Source organism: Protopterus annectens, chromosome 10.part0 (genome assembly GCF_019279795.1).
Source record: "Protopterus annectens isolate FY-2018-M chromosome 10.part0, PAN1.0, whole genome shotgun sequence".
Taxonomy (NCBI): domain Eukaryota; kingdom Metazoa; phylum Chordata; order Ceratodontiformes; family Protopteridae; genus Protopterus; species Protopterus annectens.
In genome coordinates, this window is record NC_056744.1 from 15,885,697 (window position 1) to 15,906,015 (window position 20,319).

Genomic DNA, 20,319 nt, shown 5'->3' on the forward strand with positions numbered 1-20,319 from the left:
GTGTGACCTCAGTTATACAACTGTGTTATGTTTACTAGTTGTAGCCCTGTCTCCAATTTCAGTGTACATTAAATGCCGATCTCTGTTTGTGGCTGCCTGTGTGTACATAATACTCTGCCATTATGTCCCTACCAATTTAAATTCATTTCATCTGCATCTTTATTTATGCATCACAAATTTAAATACATCAACAGTATATGCCAGATATTTCCCCTCATAGAGGATTTCTATGAACAATTTTAATTAAAACATTACATTTTTTTTTGGAGGGGGGGGGGTGGCTGCCAATAGTATTATACCCTTTGCAACAATTACCGGCAGTGATATTGTTAGTGGTGTTTACTGACTGCGTGGTCATATCATATTGACAGGGTGAATGTGTGTGTGTGTGTGTGTTTGTGTGTGTGTGTGTGTGTGTGTGTGTGTGTGTGTGTGTGTGTGTGTGTGTTTGTGTGTGTGTGTGTCTGTGATAGCTCTCAACATCTTAGCATGAGAAATCTAGACATAATCTTAATTAATGGGGGGGCAAATGCCCAAAAAAGGAACCAATTTTAAACACTGATCTTATAAACTTAGAAAGTTGTTATTATTACAAACTTTGTGTTACCATTCATGTTCTGAAGGACATGATGTCTGAAACTGAAATTCCTGTCATCTTATTATTTCATTCCTCTGTGATTTGCCAGAAAACTACATATTTTATGAGGAACAGACCAAAAATATGAGGCAAAAATGTGAGTATTCTGCAAAATTCTGGGGAGTTGAGAGGTATGACAAGGGTGAATGTTGTGTGTGTGTGTGTGCATATATTTTGGCTGAAAGGCCATGGCCGTGATCAAGGTACACTTTTCGCTCAGTGCGAAAATAGGGTTTTCCACATTGTGAATGTCACACATTGCTATGGTTTGTGTTCCACACTGGCCTCTTAGCAGGTTTAGACCTATGGTGTTGGGGAGGGTAAAACCATCCCCTTCCTTCAGAATAAAGCAGATAAAGGTTCAAAGAAAATGGCGAAGGCAAGGGCACAAACTCCGCCATGGCTGTTTGGATGATGGCCTAACTCAGTGTAGGTAGGGCCCCCTGCATCTGAAAATGATGGGTTTAAACTTACAGGAGTGGACCTGACATTTGGCAGGCATAGAGGGAAAAATGCCCCTACCCATCAAGCATTATGGTCATCAGTTTCACATCTGCTTTTTTCAAGTACTGATTCAGTGCAATTAGTCCCAACTGCACACCCCTTTTTGCAGGAAGGGGATGTAGGACTGCTCGGGCCATTATTTGTAGTTGTAGATACGCATACTTCATTCATTCATTCCAGGCTATGTGATGCAGTACTTTTCATATCACAGTTAGCAGGCCTGTTTGCCTTGTGAAAAGGAAAACTTAATTTTGTGGTTACTCTAGGAGGTTTCATTGCAAGTTAACACACAGTGTCTTCTTCCTTCAGTCACGAGATTCTAGTGCTTTACATTTCTAGCTCTGGTCTTTTCTTGTGTGACAATTACTTCTATACCAAATTAAAGAATGCCTTTATTGATTCTTTTGGTAACTATTTTCTTGACAAGAGACTCAATGAATAGTACTGAAATGGGTTGAGGTACATAATTTTGTAAACATGAAGACCACTTATGAATGGAGCTGCTGACACAGCGATCCTAGTGGTGCACTGTAGAGGCTGAATTATCAAAAGAGGAGGCAGTTTGAGTAAACAGGTGAGGGAAAAACTTATCAGCTCTCCTTCAGTAGAGGTCTAATGGAAAGAGGGAAGTTTAAGAACACCAGCAAATCTCCACAACAGCAAGATAAAAAAAGTTAAACTTTATTTTTATTTTTTTAAAGATTCAGCATTAAAAACTACTTTTACTATAATGATGGCAACCAGAAGCTGTTTCAGATCCTGCTTCAATCTAAAGTGTGTTACAGGAGTCTGTTACTCTGACATTTCTATAGTACTGGGCACTCGGGCTCAGGTACGGTTAGAAGTAGTGAAGTAAAGAAACCAAAGCCACAGTCAATAACTTAATAGCAAAAATTTATAATGCAGTTTTAATAACCATTAGCCTCTCTCACATGCACACTCATTTATCAAAATCATTAACTTAATCCACATAATATTTTCCAAATTTTCAAAGAAAATAATTTGGGTTTAAAAACAAAATCTGCTGCAATTATAAAATAAAAAATCAGTCCCAAACATTTAGTCTGAAGATACCAATGCTGCAATTGATAGTCTGTTTGCAGTAAACAGAAGTGCATCTTTAGCAGTATATGTCTTGTATCCACACAGTTTTATACTGTCCTGATAGCTAGAGGCTGAAGCCCTTGGAGTGACATCCAAATCATATTACCAGGTGAAAACTTCTGGCATATGTGTCTGTATCTGCTCTGACATGACTGATGATCTATTTAATATTTTACAGTTATTTCTTTATATAAATACAAATATAACATAGATTAGATATATTTAACAGTGCTGCCATAATTCCTTTGTTTTTGCAGTCTTTGTCTGAAGCCCAAATATTGCAGCAGTGATGGGTTCTCATCACGTTTGTGTGTTCAACCTAGTGCAAAGATTATCCAAGCTAAGTGTGAGATGCAAACTCTTTCATGGCAGCAGTTATTATGTGACACAGCTCCTTTGCCTGTGAAAAACAAAAGATGGCACTGTTAGTATGCATTGTAAATTCCAGAGTGCCTAAAAGTGCACCTAGTCTAAGAATGCATTAATTATTCATATTCTAGTAAGTCAGCCAAACATATTGATGGCTAGATTCACATTGTCCAGATTTTGGAATTGCCACATCTAATAGCATTTTAAAGAATGTTTTACCAATTTTCCTCAGCTGTTCCCATCATGGCTTTGCTAGGCATTAGGAATGAACTGTCTGAAGGCATTTTTTAATGTCCAAGAAATGTAGTGCAGCAGAAAAATGCTGCAAATCAATACAGCGTTCTTACTAACTCATAACTCATACTTCAGGTAAGGAGTTTATAAATAAAATGTGGCAAAAGGGAAGTGAAATGATTTTCTTACAGTGTAAAACAACTTCTCTAGGATGTCTTTAGACACAGCATTAAAAGTTTTGAATTTTATAATAGTACAAAACAAGTACTAACTAATCATTGGCTAACTGTGTAATCAGTCAATGTCATTCACAGTGGTTAAAACAATATTCTTTTATAACACAAAAGTGCATTATTATGATAGATTCAAGTAGAACAGGGCACTTCTATGGGCTAGGCTTGTAAAAGCTCCAGGGCCATTCGCCTAGTACACACCTATGAACAATATAGTTATGAATTGTAAATAGCATGCACTTTTTATAGCAATAATTTAGAATGTATTTTATACTATGAATGCTGCAATTTTGCACAAATTAGTCAACTGAATGTACATATTCTAATTAGCAATAACTTAGTATTTATTACGGTAAACTGTTTTAAAATGCGCATTTCTTTCTGTTCCCAATTCCTAAATAGGTTCATAGGTGTTTACTAGGTTAATGACCACAAGGGCCTTTTTAAACCTAGCCATGCATCCCAAATCTCTGACAAATTCTGATACCCTTGATAAGTGTAAGTAGGGGCTTGGGAGATAAAACATTTACAAGCAGGAGCCTGGGAGATGAACAATTTACAGGTTGCCTGTGTCCATTAGAGACATAGGTGCCAAACCAGGGATGAATTTACTGTTGCCCATGCAATTGTCCAAGTTGCACTTTTATTGGGTTAGGGAGGAACTCTGCTTCACAAATATAATTTTTTTATCTTTTATGTTGGAAGGTTTGTCTTTGAGACATTGCCTAAAAACGACACAAGGGGGGAGGCAAGAGCCTTGGATCCGGAATCCCAAAATGATGGTGATTTCAAAAGGTGAAACATTCACATAGGTTCATAGGTAGATACTAGGCTATCTGCCCTAGGGGATTTATAAGCCTAGCCCGAGTTTATTTGGCTTTCGCCTCCCTATTAGATTAGCCTACTGTGCCTCTGTATAGTAGGTCACAGAAGGTAGCCCTTTAAGATTAGTTTACCATGCCTCTGTCGAGCAGGGACACAGAAGAGATCCCAGGGGTGAATTTGCGATTTCCCATCCACGTGTCCAGATTTCGCTTGAAGAGGGTCAGCGAGGGGCTATGTCTAACATGAACTGGTATTTTATTCCAGAGTGAGGGGAGCCTCTGGGAAATGAATCTGTCCCTCCAGCATGTCCTATTTATTTTTGTGCTGAGGTTTAAGTCCCTGGAGCGTGTAGCTCTAAGGGATTTGGATTTTTTGAGGTGGAGCATGTCCATTAATTCTGGGTTAGACATGGCTTTGTACGCCAGGCATAGATCACCTCTGGGTAGGTGGTAAGCAACTGAGTAGAGCTGGAGTTTCTTTAGTCTAGCTGCATAGGACATCTGTTTGTAGCCCATGATCCTCTCGGTGAGGTACTTTTGCGGTCTCTCCAGTTGCTGCAGGTGTCAGGTAAGGTACATACCAAAAGGGGCATTGTATTCAGTTATGGGCCTGATGAGTGACGAGTAGAGGGGCACAATGACCTCTCTTGATCTAGATGCGAACCCTTTCGTGATAAGGTGGGCTGTATAGAAGGTCTTTCTAACCACTTTGGCAACGTGATTATCAAAGGAGAGATTACTATCTATGTTGGTCCCCAAATCTCTAATTACTTCTTCCGTACTTAATGGATTACCACCTATGTGGTAATTTGTGGGCACTTTGTTTTTCCCAAAGGGGATGACTATGCACTTTTTAGCATTTTGCTTGAGGCCGTGGTTCTGGCACCAAGCATCCATCTCCATGAGACCCTTTTGGAGGATGCTTGTGTCAGCTGGAGAGTCGATTATGGCTCCCAGTTTGCAGTCATCTGCGAACTTTGTCAGCCATAGTCCCCCCGTGTTAGCCTGAACCTCAGAGAAGTATATACCGAATAAGAGAGGTCCCAGAACTGAGCCATATGGGACACCACTCATAACTGGTTTGGATTCGGACGTGGCACCTGCGATTCTGACCATGTGGGTTCTATCCCTGAGCCAGTTTGCAACCCATCTTGTGATATAGGGGTTGATATTTAAGCTGGTAAGCTTATTTATGATGCCTGAGTGGGGTATTGTGTCGAGGGCTTTTGCGAGGTCCAGGTGGGCTGTGTGGACTACCTTGCCCTCATCTATGGCTTTGGTAACTGTTTCAAAGAAATCAACTAGGTTTAAGAGGCAAGATCTGCCCTTAACAAAGCTGAATTGGGTAGGGTCCAGTGTCTGGAGGCTCCCAATGTCTTTGTTTGAGTTCCATGATAATACGCTCCATAGCTTTACAGACCAGACTAGTCAGGCTTATGGGGCGATAGTTCCCGGGGTCCATTGTCGCGCCACCTTTGTGGAGTGGGACCACTGTAGCTGTACGCCATTCTTTGGGTACATATCCTGTAGTAAGGCTAAGTTTGAACCATGACTTAATGTGAGGGTTCAGTTCTTCTTGTAAGATACAGCCTGGGACACCATCCGGTCCCATAGACGCTGTGTTTTTTGCTTTGGAGAGGGCAGCTTTCACCTGTGCATCTGTGATGTCAGGGAGGTTACATTCAGATGGGATAGGCATTTGCTCCTTTGAGGGGGAAGGGGGGGAGAAGTTAGCACTGAATCTGTCTGCCAGGATGTTAGCTATGTCTGTAGGTTCAGTATATTTTGTACCGTTATGCAACAATTCAGAGCATATGTGGGAGTTTCCACCCATATTCCTGACATAACTAAAGAAGGTCTTGTGGTTATCTTTAGTGTCTTGTTGCTATGTGTGGGTGTTGATGGTGTGGGTTTTGAAGGGCTATGTGTTGCTTGAGGTGTAGTGCAGGAGTTAACCTTCTCCTCTTGACTGTCTAGCACAATCTTGGCTGGAGAGAGCTTTTCTTCCAGTTTGGCTATGTAAGTGCATCTCTCGCAGGTTGTAGTGTTGGATGGTAGGAGGAGAGGGTTGTGTACATGAGGCAGTTGCTGCATTGTCCCAGTATGCCCAGATTCACCAGGTGGACAGGAAAAATCACTGGACGCTGACCCTTGAACATGCCTGTTTAGGTACTTTTTTTGTAAAGTACAAGAGCTGTTTTCCCTTACCTTTGCAAGGTACTTTGCAATTATAGGCTGTTTAGTGCCTACGATTAATTTCTCCTTATTAACAAGGAAAGTTGAGTGCTTGTATCAGTTTAAGGCTTCCTAGTGCTTTCCAGCAGGTTCTAGAACAAGTGCCAGTCACAGGGTTCAGCTTTTAGTGCTACTACTGAGAAACCAGCTAGTTCTAAGGGAAAATTTGAAGAACATACTTTCTGGCACCTGGAATAGTTTAACCATAGCCCCGCAGTGCTGCACAATGTGAAAAATGTGCAAACACACACGTTTTTAAGCCAGAAAGTTGAAAGGGATAGAAATCAGCCTAAAACGGCTAATAAAATTACAATTTCAGAGCTAGAAACCACTCCTCTAGTGTTAGATAGGCAGTACAATGCTCACCACTCCCATTGGTAAGCAGTAGGACTTCCCTCTACCACAGCAAGGTCTGGATAGCTCTGAACACAGAAAATAAAGTCCTGAAACCAACAAAGCCTGGGATCTGGAGTATACTAGCTAGGAAAGGCGGGAAACAAGCAAACAAGATAGTATTTTTTGTTTTGTTTTTTGGTTAAAAAGGCTAAATAATGCAATAATACAGTAAATAAACACAGAAAAGGCTAACGCACTTGAGTGTGTAGCCCTAAACAGTAAATGCAATTAAACTCTACAAAATTATCAATTTTAAACTTTTTAAATGAAGCAAGGCAAGTGCACAACTGAAAAATGATTTAAGAGGCAGTAATACAGTAGAATAAGTAGCTAGTCTATATATACAAAAAAGTCTATATAGACAGAAAGCAGCTAAAACACAATAAAACAATTCAATTCATTAAATTCCAATCCACTCAGAGTGCCACTAAAAAACATTCTGCATGCCACACTTTCTAGTGGAAAAATAAGTTTAAAATATTATTATTCCATCCAGGCTTTTAATTACTGTATTTCAATATTAAAAATCAAATTAATACAGTGTTTATGGTATGGTATGGTACAGTATGGTATTTGTCAGTTCTATTTTTAATAGTATCTCTCAAGCAACCAGAAACTACACTTATCCGGCATCTACCAATCCCCATGGGTACCAATTAATTGAGAGTTTACTTTGTATGTATGTATGTATGTATGTATATATATATATATATATATATATATATATATATATATAGGGTCTATGTCAAATCAGCGAATGCCCAAACAAAGCAAACACTAAAGGGAAAAAAAAATCGCTGTTCCACAATGCACTGCCGACTTGAAATACATCAATACCTCATCCAACAAAATTATATCCTTTGTCACCTTAAAAACCTGTTCACAACAGCCCATCAGGCTGACTCACGCCATACAATGGCATTCTTAGACTGCAATACTGCTAAAAGATTACATAAAAGTCTGTCAAGATAATGCATTAGTTCAACGCTGCTTTGCAGTTCTGAAAGATTTTTTTGGCCTGGGTACATGGAGCTCAGTTACCATATTATTTTTGATCATCACACTTCAGTTTAGTCATTAATATGCCAATGTCATCAGAGATGTAGGTAGCTATTATGGTGTCTGGTGCTGTACCCCAACATGGCACCTCCTCAATTTTAAGTTGAGAGAAAAAAGCAAAATAAAAAAGCATAAAAACAAAAGTCTGTTTGTTCCTGATCTGGCACTCCTTATCCTACTAATATCTTCTGTTTATTTGGCTATCTAAAGAACAAACCAAGTCCTTCTTCTCCATCTACACTCCTCAACTCAGAGTTAAAGAAATAAAAGCCGTTATGTAGTTTAAAATGCAGAAAACTGCTTGCTACATTTGGAACAAACAGCTGTTGCAGTTTATGCCACACATAGGGCACTAAAGTGCTTCTGCTCTGACTGCTAATGTAATATCAGCAGTTATTTCTGACCAGTCAGCATCTGCCAGTTGTGCTCCCTAACAAGTTACGCCTGGGATGGCTGTCTCCTTCATCCTACCCTAGCTATGCCTCTGCACTGTACAGTTATCTGAAAAATACACTTGCTGCTATTTAGTTTGTCATACTGCTTCAGTTCTCTCTAGAACTCAATTCAAAATGCTCAGATGGTCTCTGTTATATAGATTTAAGGCAGCACTGTGTGTTCAGGATTCTGTATCAGAAATGGAGTTGGCTCAATCAGCTCCCTGGGCTGATATCACAAGCCAGCAGCACTCCCACCCTCTCAGCACTTAAGAACATTTTAGTGACTGGGTTATTACAGTTTACATTTATGCCCCCCCATACCTCTCAACTGTCCAGATTTTTGCCTCATATTTTTGGTCTGTTCTTCATAAAATTTGTGGTTTTCTGACAAATCACTGAGGACTAAATTCAGCAAATAATGACAGACATTTGAGTTTCAGACTTCATATCATTCAGAAAATGCATGCTAACACAAACCCTGTTATTCTAGCATATTTTTAAGTTTATAATAGCAATTTTTAAAATCTGTCCCTATTTTTATGCCTTTGTCTCCCGACATTATTTTTATGCTCTGTCCAGATTTCTTGCATGAGAAGTTAAGTAGGACACCCCGCACCCCAGCTAGCTCTTCTGTTGAAGACGAACAAAAAAAAAAAAAAAAAAAAACATTTCACTGTAATAGCCCAGTTGATACTTATTATAGTCATACAGTTACATCTACCATGCTCCCCTCCAACAGCTCTTCTACTGAAGAGAGAAAAAAAACACTTTCTTTTAAACTGTAGCAAAGTGCTTGTTACAAATGTAGCATGCGGTTGCTTCAGTTTAGAAAGTACAGTTGTGTACACTTGCCATAAATGTAGATATTCGAGTGTATTCACTGTTGCAGTCATTACATTTGGGTAATCTGCTGGCAGGTTGCCCTCAGTCAGCCTGAATATCAAAGTCTTGGGTCCTGCGTCGGATGCTGTCCCTTCTTCCATGACGTCAGGGGTATAAAACAGGCAGGCAATGCCATTTTCTTTAGTTTTTCTTGTCCCAGATGTCAGGTGCCCCCCAAATGGGGAGCAAATATATATATATATATATATATATATATATATATATATATATATATATATATATATACACATACATACATGTATAACTTTACCTTCGTCTAAAAGCAAATACACCACAAAGGCTGTAGAATATAGTGAAGGAAAGAGAAGCTCTAGAATAAACGGGGATGGTGGGCGGGTAACCCGAACTGCAACAGTGAATACACTAGAACATCTACATTTATGGTAAGTGTACACAACTGTACTATGTTCTTTGTGTTTCACTGTTGCAGTCATTACATTTGGGTAGAATCCCAAAGCTATGGATGGGAGGCTGGAACGAAATAGCATTAGGAGTGGCTATAAGGCCCTGCAGAACTTCAGTGGCAAAGCCTGCCCCGGACTTAGAGAAGAGAGGCAAATGATAATGCTTTGTAAAAGTATGAACAGAGCTCCGAGTGGCAGCTTCTAGAATGACTTTGGTTGGCACCCCTCTGTGAAAAGCTGCTGAGGTAGATGCAGCCCTGGTGGAATGTGACCCGATTCCTTTGGGCACCGGTTTACCATGATGCAAATAGCAGAAACGAATGCAGTGGCTTATCCACTTTGAAATAGTCTGCTTTGAAATAGCCTTTCCCTCTGATCCTGCAGCAAATGCCACCAGTAGCTGCTCAGACTTTCTTAGAGATTTGGTCCTGTTTAAGTAGAATCTTAGTTGTCTGTGTACGTCCAAGGAATGCAGAATCTGCTCCCCCTTGTACTGCGGATTTGGGTAAAAAGTTGGCAGGTGAATAGTTTGGTTAAGAGCCACACTGGATACCACCTTAGGCATAAAGTAAGGATTGGTCCTGAGGGACACCCTGTCTGGGTAAAATATAATAAAAGGCTCCACGGCCATGAGAGCATGTAGTTCTGAAACCCTTCTTGCTGAAGTGATTGCCAGAAGGAAAGCTGTTTTCCAAGATAAAAACTTTATATCTGCAGTAGCTGCTTGTTCAAATGAAGGCAAGGTGAGCTTTTCCAACACAAAATTGAGGTCCCATGCAGGAATTGGTGATCTTCTGGGAGGCCTTGAATTTTTGGCCCCTCTAAGATACTGTTTTAGCAGAGGATGAGAAAAGATGGGAGGCTCTGTGTTGTAATGAGCCGAGATGGCAGAGGCATGGATTTTTATTGATGAAAAAGATTGGCCCTTGTCAAGCATTTCAGTCAAGTATTGTAAAATCTGAGGAATATTTGGCTTTGCTGTGTCAGTCCCTTGTGCTTGGTTCCAAGCACAGAATCTCTTCCATTTATCAGCATAAGATTTTCTAGTACTAGGCCTTCTGGCTTCCAAAATGACATCCATCACAGATTTACTGAGAGGTGTTGTATGAATAATTATATGATCAGCCATGCTGCCAGGTTCAAAGTTTGGAGCTGATTGTGCAGAATTTGATTGTTCTGCTGAGACAGTAGATGAGGTATTTGAGGCAAGTACCAAGGAGGGAGTTGAGACATATTCCTTAGAATTGGGTACCAGTGCTGGCGAGGCCAGTCCGGGGCAATTAGGATCATTTTTGGTTTTTCCTGTCTGACCTTTAGTAGGACCTTGGGAAGAAGAGGCAGAGGAGGAAAGGCATAGGTTTTTCCAACTGAAGGATAGGGCATCCACTTTCCATGCTTGTCTGTGATAAGTCCTTGTGCAGAATTTGTCCAGTTGATAATTCTGGGGAGAGGCAAATAGATCTATGTGTGAACTCCCCCATTTCTCTGTTATCATGTTGAAGACTTGTGGATCCAGTTTCCACTCGTGAGGGTCCATAAGATTTCTGCTTAGGTCATCTGCCAGTGTATTTTGTTTTCCTGGCAGGAATTGAGCTTGAAGATGTACCTGGTAAGTCAAGGCTTTGTCCCACAATGCCATGGCTAGTCTGCAAAGGGGGTAGGAATGTGTGCCCCCCCCTGCTTGTTTATGTACCACATAACCGTGGTGTTGTCTGTCTTTATCAGGAGTTGTCCTGGGTGAAGTAAGTCCTTGAAGGCTGTCAGGGCATTCTGAACAGCTAACATCTCTTTCTAGTTGATATGTAGATGCATTTGTTTTGGGCACCATATGCCCTGAATGCATCTCCCCTCCAGGTGGGCCCCCAAGCATAGTCTGATGAGTCTGTAGTTAGGGTTTGGTTGTTAGGGGGTAGAGTGAAAGACCGTCCCATGTTCTGGTGACATGTCTCTGCCCACCAAAGAAACTCCTGTTGTAAGCAGGGAATGAGAGGAATCATTGTTTCCGGACTGTGACAATGTTGACTCCATAAACTTTATAGGTACCACTGTAGTTTCCTCATATGCAGTCTTGCATATGGAATTAGTAGAATGCAGGATGCCATGAACCTCAAAGCCTGCAGAATTTGTCTTGCAGATAACTTGAGTTTTTGTTGCCATCTGTTTGAAGTAAATAGTCAGTTGCCTTTGTTTGTCTGGTGTAAGGTAAGTCATCTGGGCAGTTGTATTCAAGCTTGCACCCAGGAATGTAATCTTTTGAGAGGGTGCCAGTTGTGATTTCTTTTCATTTATTGTGCACCCTAGGCATGTTAGAAGCCTTTTTACAAATGCCAGATGATGAAGAAGAATGTCCTTGTTTTCTGCTTGAATGAGACAGTCGTCCAAGTATGGATAGATTTGTTTGCTTCTTTGTCTGCAAAATGCAATTACTGGTACCAGGCACTTTGTAAAGACCCTGGGCACAGTAGATAAGCCAAAGGGCAGTGCAGAGAATTGGTAATGCATAAAACCAGCCTTGAAGCGGAGGTATCTTCTGCATGATTCCCTTATTGGGATATGCAGGTATGCCTCTTTTAAGTCTAGAGTCACTAGCCTGCATAGGCAGAAGCTGTTGCAAAGTCAGCATTTTGAATTTTGGGATGTCCAAGAGTGTGTTCAAAATTGATAAATCCAGTATTGGGCACCAGACATTGTCTTTTCTGGGTACCAAAGAACAGTCTTGAGTAAAATCCTTGTCCTTTTTCTAGTTGTAGTACTGGCTGAATAGCCCCCATATCCATGAGGGACGTAACTTGTTTCTGTGCCTCTGCCCATTGATTTTGTGGCAGATCTGGCCAACTGTTTGGAACTGGCAAGGTATGGAAATGAAATTTGTATCCCTGGGATACTATGTTTAATACCCACTTGTCCTGGGTTATTAACTGCCAGTTTTGAGCATGAAGTGCTAGTTTTCCCCCTAAGGGGGCTGCCAAAAGATAAGTGCTTAGTGATGGCAGAGGGAAGTCATTAAGACTGCTTACTGTAGGGTTGTGCTTTGTTTCCTCCAGATTTGGAGGTAGAGGCACCCCATTGCTTTGACCTGTAGGAACCCTGTAATTGGTATCTAGAGCCTTTTGAGTGCCTGGATTTGCCCCGTGAGGCTCTGTTGGACACAGGAAAGGACCAGTTTTTTGTAGGCCAGTGTCTACTGAATCTTGGTGGCTACACTTGTAAGAAGTCTTTAACAGTTTGCATAGACTTAGCTTTGTCTTCCATTTTCTTTAAAACCTCTTCTGCCCTATTACCAGACAGAGTATCATGCTGTAAAGGTGAACTCAACAATTTAGCTTTAACATTATCAGGCAGATTTTGCTCTTTGAGCCAGGCATGCCTTCTAATCACAGATCCAGTAACTGCGGCCCTGCAGGAGGCCTCCAAGGAATAAAAACCACATTGCAAAGTATGCTTTCCAACCTGTTCTGCTGCATGCAATAATTCCTGTAATTCTTTATTTTCCACACATTCAGAAATCAACATAATTTTCTGTTTCAATAATCCCATAACATGCTGTTGATATTTAAGCATATGAAACTGGCAGTTTAAGGCCCTAATTGCCAAAGTTGTAGACGTATAAACCTTTTTTCCCCATCTAGCCAGCGCCCTGGAATCTCTATCAGAGGGGGTAGGATTCTTAGCTGTTGAGGCCTTTACACCTTTGGGACCCTGTGAGAAAGTTTCAGGGTCAGCGGCAGGATTTTTGAATAAAAATTTGTGGGAGTCAGGAACCCTGTAATATCTGTCTGGCTTGCTAGGAGCCAGAGGTAGGGAATCTAGAGCCATGCTTGATTTCGAAAACACATCATCAACAATGTCTAATACAGGACGTATGGCCAAAGGCCTATGCTGAGGGAGAAGAAGGAAATCCCTAAGCTTCTTTTTTGATTCTGAGAAATCTTGACTCTCCCAATGAAAATGTTCCCTCAAAGTATGCAAGGTTTCACCAAAAGAATAATCTTCAGGAGAAGATGGGATGGATTCCTCTGAATTTGAATCCTCATAGGGTGGTATAGAAAATTCCTGATCAGAAGAAGAATCAGAAGAAATAAAAACCTGATCTGAATATTCATAATCAGTGTCTTGCCTAGGCCTCTTATCAGGGGGGAGTGGGGTTGGGAACCCCTGATCAAGGTAATTAAGTCTTCAGCCATTTTGATCATCAGTTTCTTGGGCATAGAGGCCAGAGCACGTGGCTCATGTGTTGGTTTTTTAGCCTTAGAAGTTTTTTGTCTTTGTGTTTGAAGCTGGCGTTGGTTTTATATAGAAATGCTGAGGCCTGAAAACACCCTCAGAAGCCGGTGCCAGCTCAGCAGCTTCGGACCCATCCGAGGGAGAGACATCCGCTTGTACAATACTTTGAGAATCTCACGGCATGCCAGACTCCACAAGGGTCTTGGTAGAGGCCTGCGACTCAAAAGTAGCGGGTATAAGGGGCTGTGAAAGCACCTCACTGAGTACCGGCGAACCGGCGACTGGCTTAGGAGAAGCTCCGTCGTCGGTTTTGGACCTCGGCGGTCTGTCTCTGTCCTTTTCTTTGCATTTTTTGTGAACTCCGGTAGTCGGATTGCTATCCAATGACATTTCAGGGTAGTTAAATCTGTTTTCAAAATATTTTGAAGCAAAGATATACCGACGCTTAATAATGCGTTGGTTAAATCTAGCACAAAACTGACAGCAAGGCATGTTATGATCTGGGCCTAGGCAAGGAATACAGTACAAATGGAAATCCTTATGAGGTATTTGCTTCCCACAAGTAATGCAATTATTAACTTTTACTGACATCGGTATGGAGCAAGAAAAAGTTTCCCCAACGGGGTACTTAGCTTTAATTGAAGACTTCGGTTCTGAAACTCGAATGCGAAAATTTCAGGAGTTGGCCGACCGGCACTTGCGAACTGCTTCTGCTTCGGGCACCGTGTGGCAAGAAAGACTAAAGAAAATGGCGTTGGCTGCCTGTTTTATACCCCTGTTGACCTGACGTCATGGAAAAAGAGACAGCAACCAACACAGGACCCAAGACTTTGATATTCAGGCCGACTGAGGGCAACCTGCCAGCAGATTACCCAAATGTAATGACTGCAACAGTGAAACATGAAGAACATCACACAGGGAGTGCTGCACTGCTCAGGGTTGACCACAAATGCAATTGCCCCTCTCGCTCCACCCTAGCTGTATGTCTGTTCTGTATAACACTCCATCCATTTCCTTCAATCTTATGAATGGCACAGTTGTCAATCTGAACACCAGTCTGTTAGATCAGAACAGTTCTTAATGTATATTACTGGTCAAAAAAAATCACTGAAAACTTTATCCGTTTTAATTTTTTGGCATGTTTTTGCCAATCAGTTTTTGAAAAATGGTTCCCCATAAGGGGTGTACACACATGTGCTCTTCACAATGATACTGCAGAGTACAAAAAACTGAGATTTAAAATGATATAAAGACTTTACAGATTCTTATTTCTTCTGGCTTGCCTTTTTTTCAGAACACATGTAGTTGAACATTGAGTACTGCATTTATCTTTAGCCAAGATTTACTACACTTCCCAGCCTTTGCAGCTTTCCCTTTCAAATACACATTATTACATAGGGAGATAATCTGATGAAATGGTAGTTGAGGCTGGCATTACTTTCTAGAGCAGTTTCAACTTAAGTGTTTTTGTTGTGCTTATTTCCTTAGCAGATACTTGAATCTCCTAGTAGCTTTGGCAGTTTTTCAGCTGGGGCAGCATTCTTTCCTGGTTCTACTTTACTGTGTTGCAACATGGAATCACACGGCACAGACATGTACAATTAAGAATAGTGGATTCTGATTGTTAACCATACCTCTCAACCTCTTAGCACAAGAATTCTGGACAAACTCTAAAATAATGGGGGGACAAAGGTCCAAAAATAGGGACAAATTTTAAATATTGCTTTTACAATTTTAGAAGGTTAAGTAAAAGCGTACCAGAACAGTCAACTGTATAAATCACTATGAGCAACCACACTATTCCTGGTATAGTAGCACGTATAAGCACAGGTATAGTAGCACGTATAAGCACAGGTACTTGAGAATAAAATCCACTTAATTTGATAAAAACACAATGGTTGAGCGCTTTCATCTACACACAGGTAGACTTCATCAGAACAACTTCACATTTAATTCCTTGGGTTAATATAGTCCCAAGCAGCCAATCCATTTGCTAAATTATGTTAACAAGCATTAATCAACTGCAATTAAAATGTGTACTCATTAAAAATATTTAAAGTCATAAAGTACATTGAATAAACTTTTATAAAAAAAATTTTTAAAAGTGCTTTAAAGTGCCCTGTGCTTTAAACTGACGAATGAGTAAATACATTGGTAACCTTTCTAGGTGTAATCTATACTAGTATATGCAATTAATACTCTTCATCAAAGTTGACTCATCAATTATTACTCAGTTGTAAAAACTGTAGTGTACTTATTGAAAAAGTATAAAGATGCTACCTCATTATAAAATACATAGCAGACTTAAACTGTAATAATACACTATGAAGCCTTATACTTGTGTATTAATATATGTTATGATCCAATATAGGTTTGATAGAAATATTCTCATTTAAACCAGGATACAAAGAGGCATTCAATTTTATCTGCCACTTCACTTCTCTTTCACCTAGTTTTTTCTTTATACTACCCCCTCTAGGGTTAGGATGTATAATCTCCAAAATGCCAAAAAGAAACCTATCACACTTTTTATTTTCTTTTAAATGTTACTATACCAGTGCTACTATACCAGGAATAGTGTGGTTGCTCATAGTGATTTATACAATTTTAGAAGGTTACTAGAATAGATTTTGTATGAGCATGCATTTTTCTGAAGGACACAAAGTCTGAAATTAAAATGCCTGTCATTATTTAGTGACTTCAGTCCTCAGTGATTTGTCAGAAAACCACAAATTATATGAGGAACAGATAAAAATATTAGGCAACAATGGACATTCTCTGAAAATCTTGACAGATGCTATGAATGAAGTCACCCTATTCTAACCACAAGGTCATACAGTTATGGAGGACTCTCCTTGCAGTTAAATTATGTAGAGCAAGGTGTGGGAGGAGGCAAACACTTTTTTTTATTGTGCAGTGCTGTTCTTTTTCTAGTTTTTAGGATTCTTTAGTATATTCTGTGACAGGGGCAGCATAAACTTTGTCTCATTCACTATTCTGTCTTTACTGTATGACTTGCTACATACATTTTTTATGTAGCCTCAACTGAGTATACCATTCCTCATAGAATTTCTTTCATGTAATGGTAGCTCTTAATTATTGAAAACATAAAAGTCTAACAAATGCCTTCTCACCTCATACATCATGGGCAGCTTCATTTTTCCCTCAGCATTCCCCTTCACCCTTGCGTGAGTTTGCAAGAATACATCAGCCCTGTAGACTACATCTACAAACATTTCCTTATAACTTAACATAAATCACTGATGGAATTCTTCTTGACTAATTTAATTTTTATCTTCATTCTTGACACTTTTGTGATCACTCCAGTAATATTTCCCTCGTTATCAGTTGTACTATATAACCATAAGCATGGCAAGTTTTCAAAAACTAGGTCAGTTCTGTACTGAAACAAGGACTACTTTCATTATTAACCATTTTATGTGAATGCTTTCTCTGTTGTGTCATTTTTCATATAAGTATTTCTATCAATCCATTGCTGTTGAATCACAACTAACTCTTACAATAACCCAGATTTATACAAATATTATGGTTCTGAGAATGGTGCAGCTAACTTCTTGATAAGCTGAAAACAGCAGATCAAATAGTAAGATAGGAGCAGAAATTCTGACTACATAAAAGGATGACTTAGCCCACCTAGTGTGCACATCTCCAGACCTAGTGGATAAGTTGCAGCTCCTGCTTTGCCTTGGCAGTTCAGCACAGAGGGCTGAGCCTATACATTGCTAGTAAGTTTCATGATGTAGTCCTGTTTTTGGTTGTTTCCATTTACTGTCTGCAGACTATGAACAAATCAGGTAACCTGACAGTACTCCTGGGTTTTCTCCTGATAACCGTCACTTGTTCCTAGTGACTTTACAAGGTTAAGGCATACATTTATTATTTATTTTTTATTTATTTGACATTTGTTAACTGGGTTGGTCCAGCTGAGCTAGAAGCCCATTTTCAGCGGAGACCCGAGGAGAAAATATCGAAGAAATGACATACAAATATTCATAGAACATAGAAAAACATATATTATAAGTTTGTAGTAAAAATAAAAAGTAAAACATATAATATGCACAAAAAATTAAGCAAAATACAGTAACAAACAAATACAATGAGATCAATTTAACAGAATCTGGCAATTTCAAATATGCATTTACAGATGAGGTATAGAGTAGAAATGTAAACGCAGATTGGAGACAATGTACTATAAGAAATTCTATGAGCTACAAAAATAGATGAGCTACATATGTAATTACATTGTTTTTAGTTGTAATGGATACATAATAGTCACATGAGAATAACTACTTAAAAATGTGAAGAAAGGTACAGTCAGAAAAAAGTAGCCACAATGTTATTAGAGATGAAGAGAAATGAGTTAAAGGAGGACAGAAAAGGGAAGGTGAGATGGGAGGATTCATGTAGGCTGCTGGCAAGGGCAGATCCATGAGTTCAAGAGAAAAAGTTTTAGTTGCCTTTTGAATTGATTTGTACTTCGGATGTTTCTTATAGAGTTAGGAAGTTTGTTCCATGCTAAAGACACACTGTAATTGTAAAGTCGTTTACCAATGTTTTTCTTGGGTTTATGTATGTCAAAGGAGTTGCTGGTCAGAGCTTTTGAGGGATCTAGTGGGGGTGTAGAAGGAAATGAGGGAAAAGAGGGAGGGGCAGACAGTTGGTTTGTGTAGGATGGAGTGTGTGATTTGTAGCTGTGAGATAAGAAGTTGATGGGGGAATTCCATTGCAGTTTTTTTAATGCAATGCAATGGTGTGATTTATAAGGTTGGTTTGTTGCAAGTCTGGTGATTTTATTATAGGTTTGTTCGAGTTGGGAGATTAATGTGGTTTGTACATAGAGAAGGCATAGCAAGAAGAAGGCCCTAGCTAGGGATATGTTGGTGTCTGGTATGAGGAATTTTTTGTTTCGATACAGTAATCCCATTTTCTGATGTGATTTTGATACACTGATGAACATGCTGGTCAGATTTTAGTTGGTCATCTATTATGGTGCCCAGGAGTTTAGTATGTGCATCAACCTTAATAAGTGTGTTGTTTAGAGATGAGATGGAAAAGGTGGATTTGTGGTGAGAGAGTGATCTTGGTAGGAACAGTTAAAGTTTAGTTTTTTAGGGTTTATGATAAGCTGGTTTTCATTAAGCCATTTTTCTACGGAGATGAATGTGTTTTGTGTAAGAGAATGGGGTTGTGACATGTTGTCAGTGACGGTAATGAGGGTTGAGTCATCTGTGCATTGGGTAAGAGTTCACTGGCCACAGGCAGAGTGGAGATGGTTGGTAAAGATTTTGAATAAAAGGGGGCCTAGGATAAAACCCTGGGGGACCCCTGTTTTTACAGGCAAGAAGAGGCAACAGGAATTGAGCCATCGGACAGATTGTAGTCTATTAGTAAGGTAGGTGAAGAACCACTGCAAAGTGGGAGGAGAGAGGCTAAGATCAGTTAGTTTTATTAGTAGGTTTGAGTGAGACACTATCAAAATGCTTTGGATAGGTCAAGGAAGAGACATGGCACTAGTTGGTTATTACTTCTGCCCTCAGCAACTGTAGGAGTAAAAGATAAGAGGGCTGTAGCAGTACTGTGGTTTGGCTGAAAGTCGTGTTGTGTAGGGGTTAAAAGGTTTTCATGGATTAGGTATTTAAGCAGTTGAGAGTGGATGCACTTTTCCAGAATTTTAGAAAGTGGTGAAAGGATGGCTATCGGTTTAAAGGAAGAGGGGTCTGTGGAGTTACTCCTTTGTATGTATGTATGTATCTTTTGGCTTTTCCCGGTTAGGGGTCACCACAGCAGAACTCCGGTCTGCTAATTATTGGTAGTTGATTTTTACGTGTCGAGTTACCAGCCCTGATGCACAACCTTCAATGAAGGTACATCCATTCACGCATATCTCCATGCAGAAGATGCTCAGGCTGAGAATCGAACCGGACAGCATCTTACTGTGAGGCGACAACGCTACTGCAGGACCACCACCACGTAATAATAAAAGACTTCCAGATATTTTTGAAAGGTACCTTCTTGAATTGGTCTATTTATTAGTATAGAGATATGGAAGGTGATGGAATCAGCAGCAAGCTTGAGAAAAAGGGAGGGTAGTTTATCAGCAGATGGCTATCAAGGTTTAGGTTTACAAAGAACAGACCTGATATAGGAGGTGGGGACAGGTTTAAGAGAGAAAGGGTTTTATTATTAAGAGTAGAAGAAGTGGAAGAGTTTGGGGGATCATAGTTAAGGTCTGAGTGAGTTAGTTTGTGGATAGTGTTTATGAAGTAGTTATTAAGCAGTGTAGCAGTCTCCAGTGTTGAGTTATTAGGGATGTGATTTGGGGCAGTGGAGTTACATGGGTGAAGGATATTATTAATAGTGGACCAGAATCTATTAGGGTTGGAGAGGTGATTAGTTTGTGATGTATTATAAAAGTTTTTCTTGCCCTGGAATGCTACTTTTTGTAAGGCTTCTGATGTCCATCTTTTTTTGTAGTAGGGAAGGTGATTTGTTTTTCTGCCAGGTTTTCCAAATAATATTCCTTTTATGCATGAGGGAGCAGGTTTCTTTTGATAATCAGGGTGCATAGTTAGCTTTTATTTTAAATTTTCTTTGGGGAGCAAGTGAGTCTAAGATGTTAAGGAGAATCTGGTTAAATTTTTCAACAGCTTCATTAAGGGGTAAGTGGTGAAGGAAAGACCAGTTAATAGATGCCAGTTTAGAGTTAAATGATTCAGTATCAAAGGAGGATAATTT

General features: G+C 39.8%; 1 protein-coding gene across 3 annotated transcripts in view; it reads right to left on the reverse strand.

The window, feature by feature from the left end:
* Nucleotides 1–1,800: 1,800 nt before the first annotated feature.
* MYO15B (myosin XVB) overlaps nt 1,801–20,319 on the reverse strand; it is a 1,190,858-nt gene continuing 1,172,339 nt past the window's right edge. For all 3 annotated transcript variants that reach the window (XM_044084949.1, XM_044084950.1, XM_044084948.1), the window contains one exon: nt 1,801–2,645. In XM_044084949.1, the coding sequence (XP_043940884.1) occupies nt 2,586–2,645 (60 nt within the window). In that variant the 3' untranslated portion in view covers nt 1,801–2,585. The remainder of the gene's footprint in view (nt 2,646–20,319) is intronic.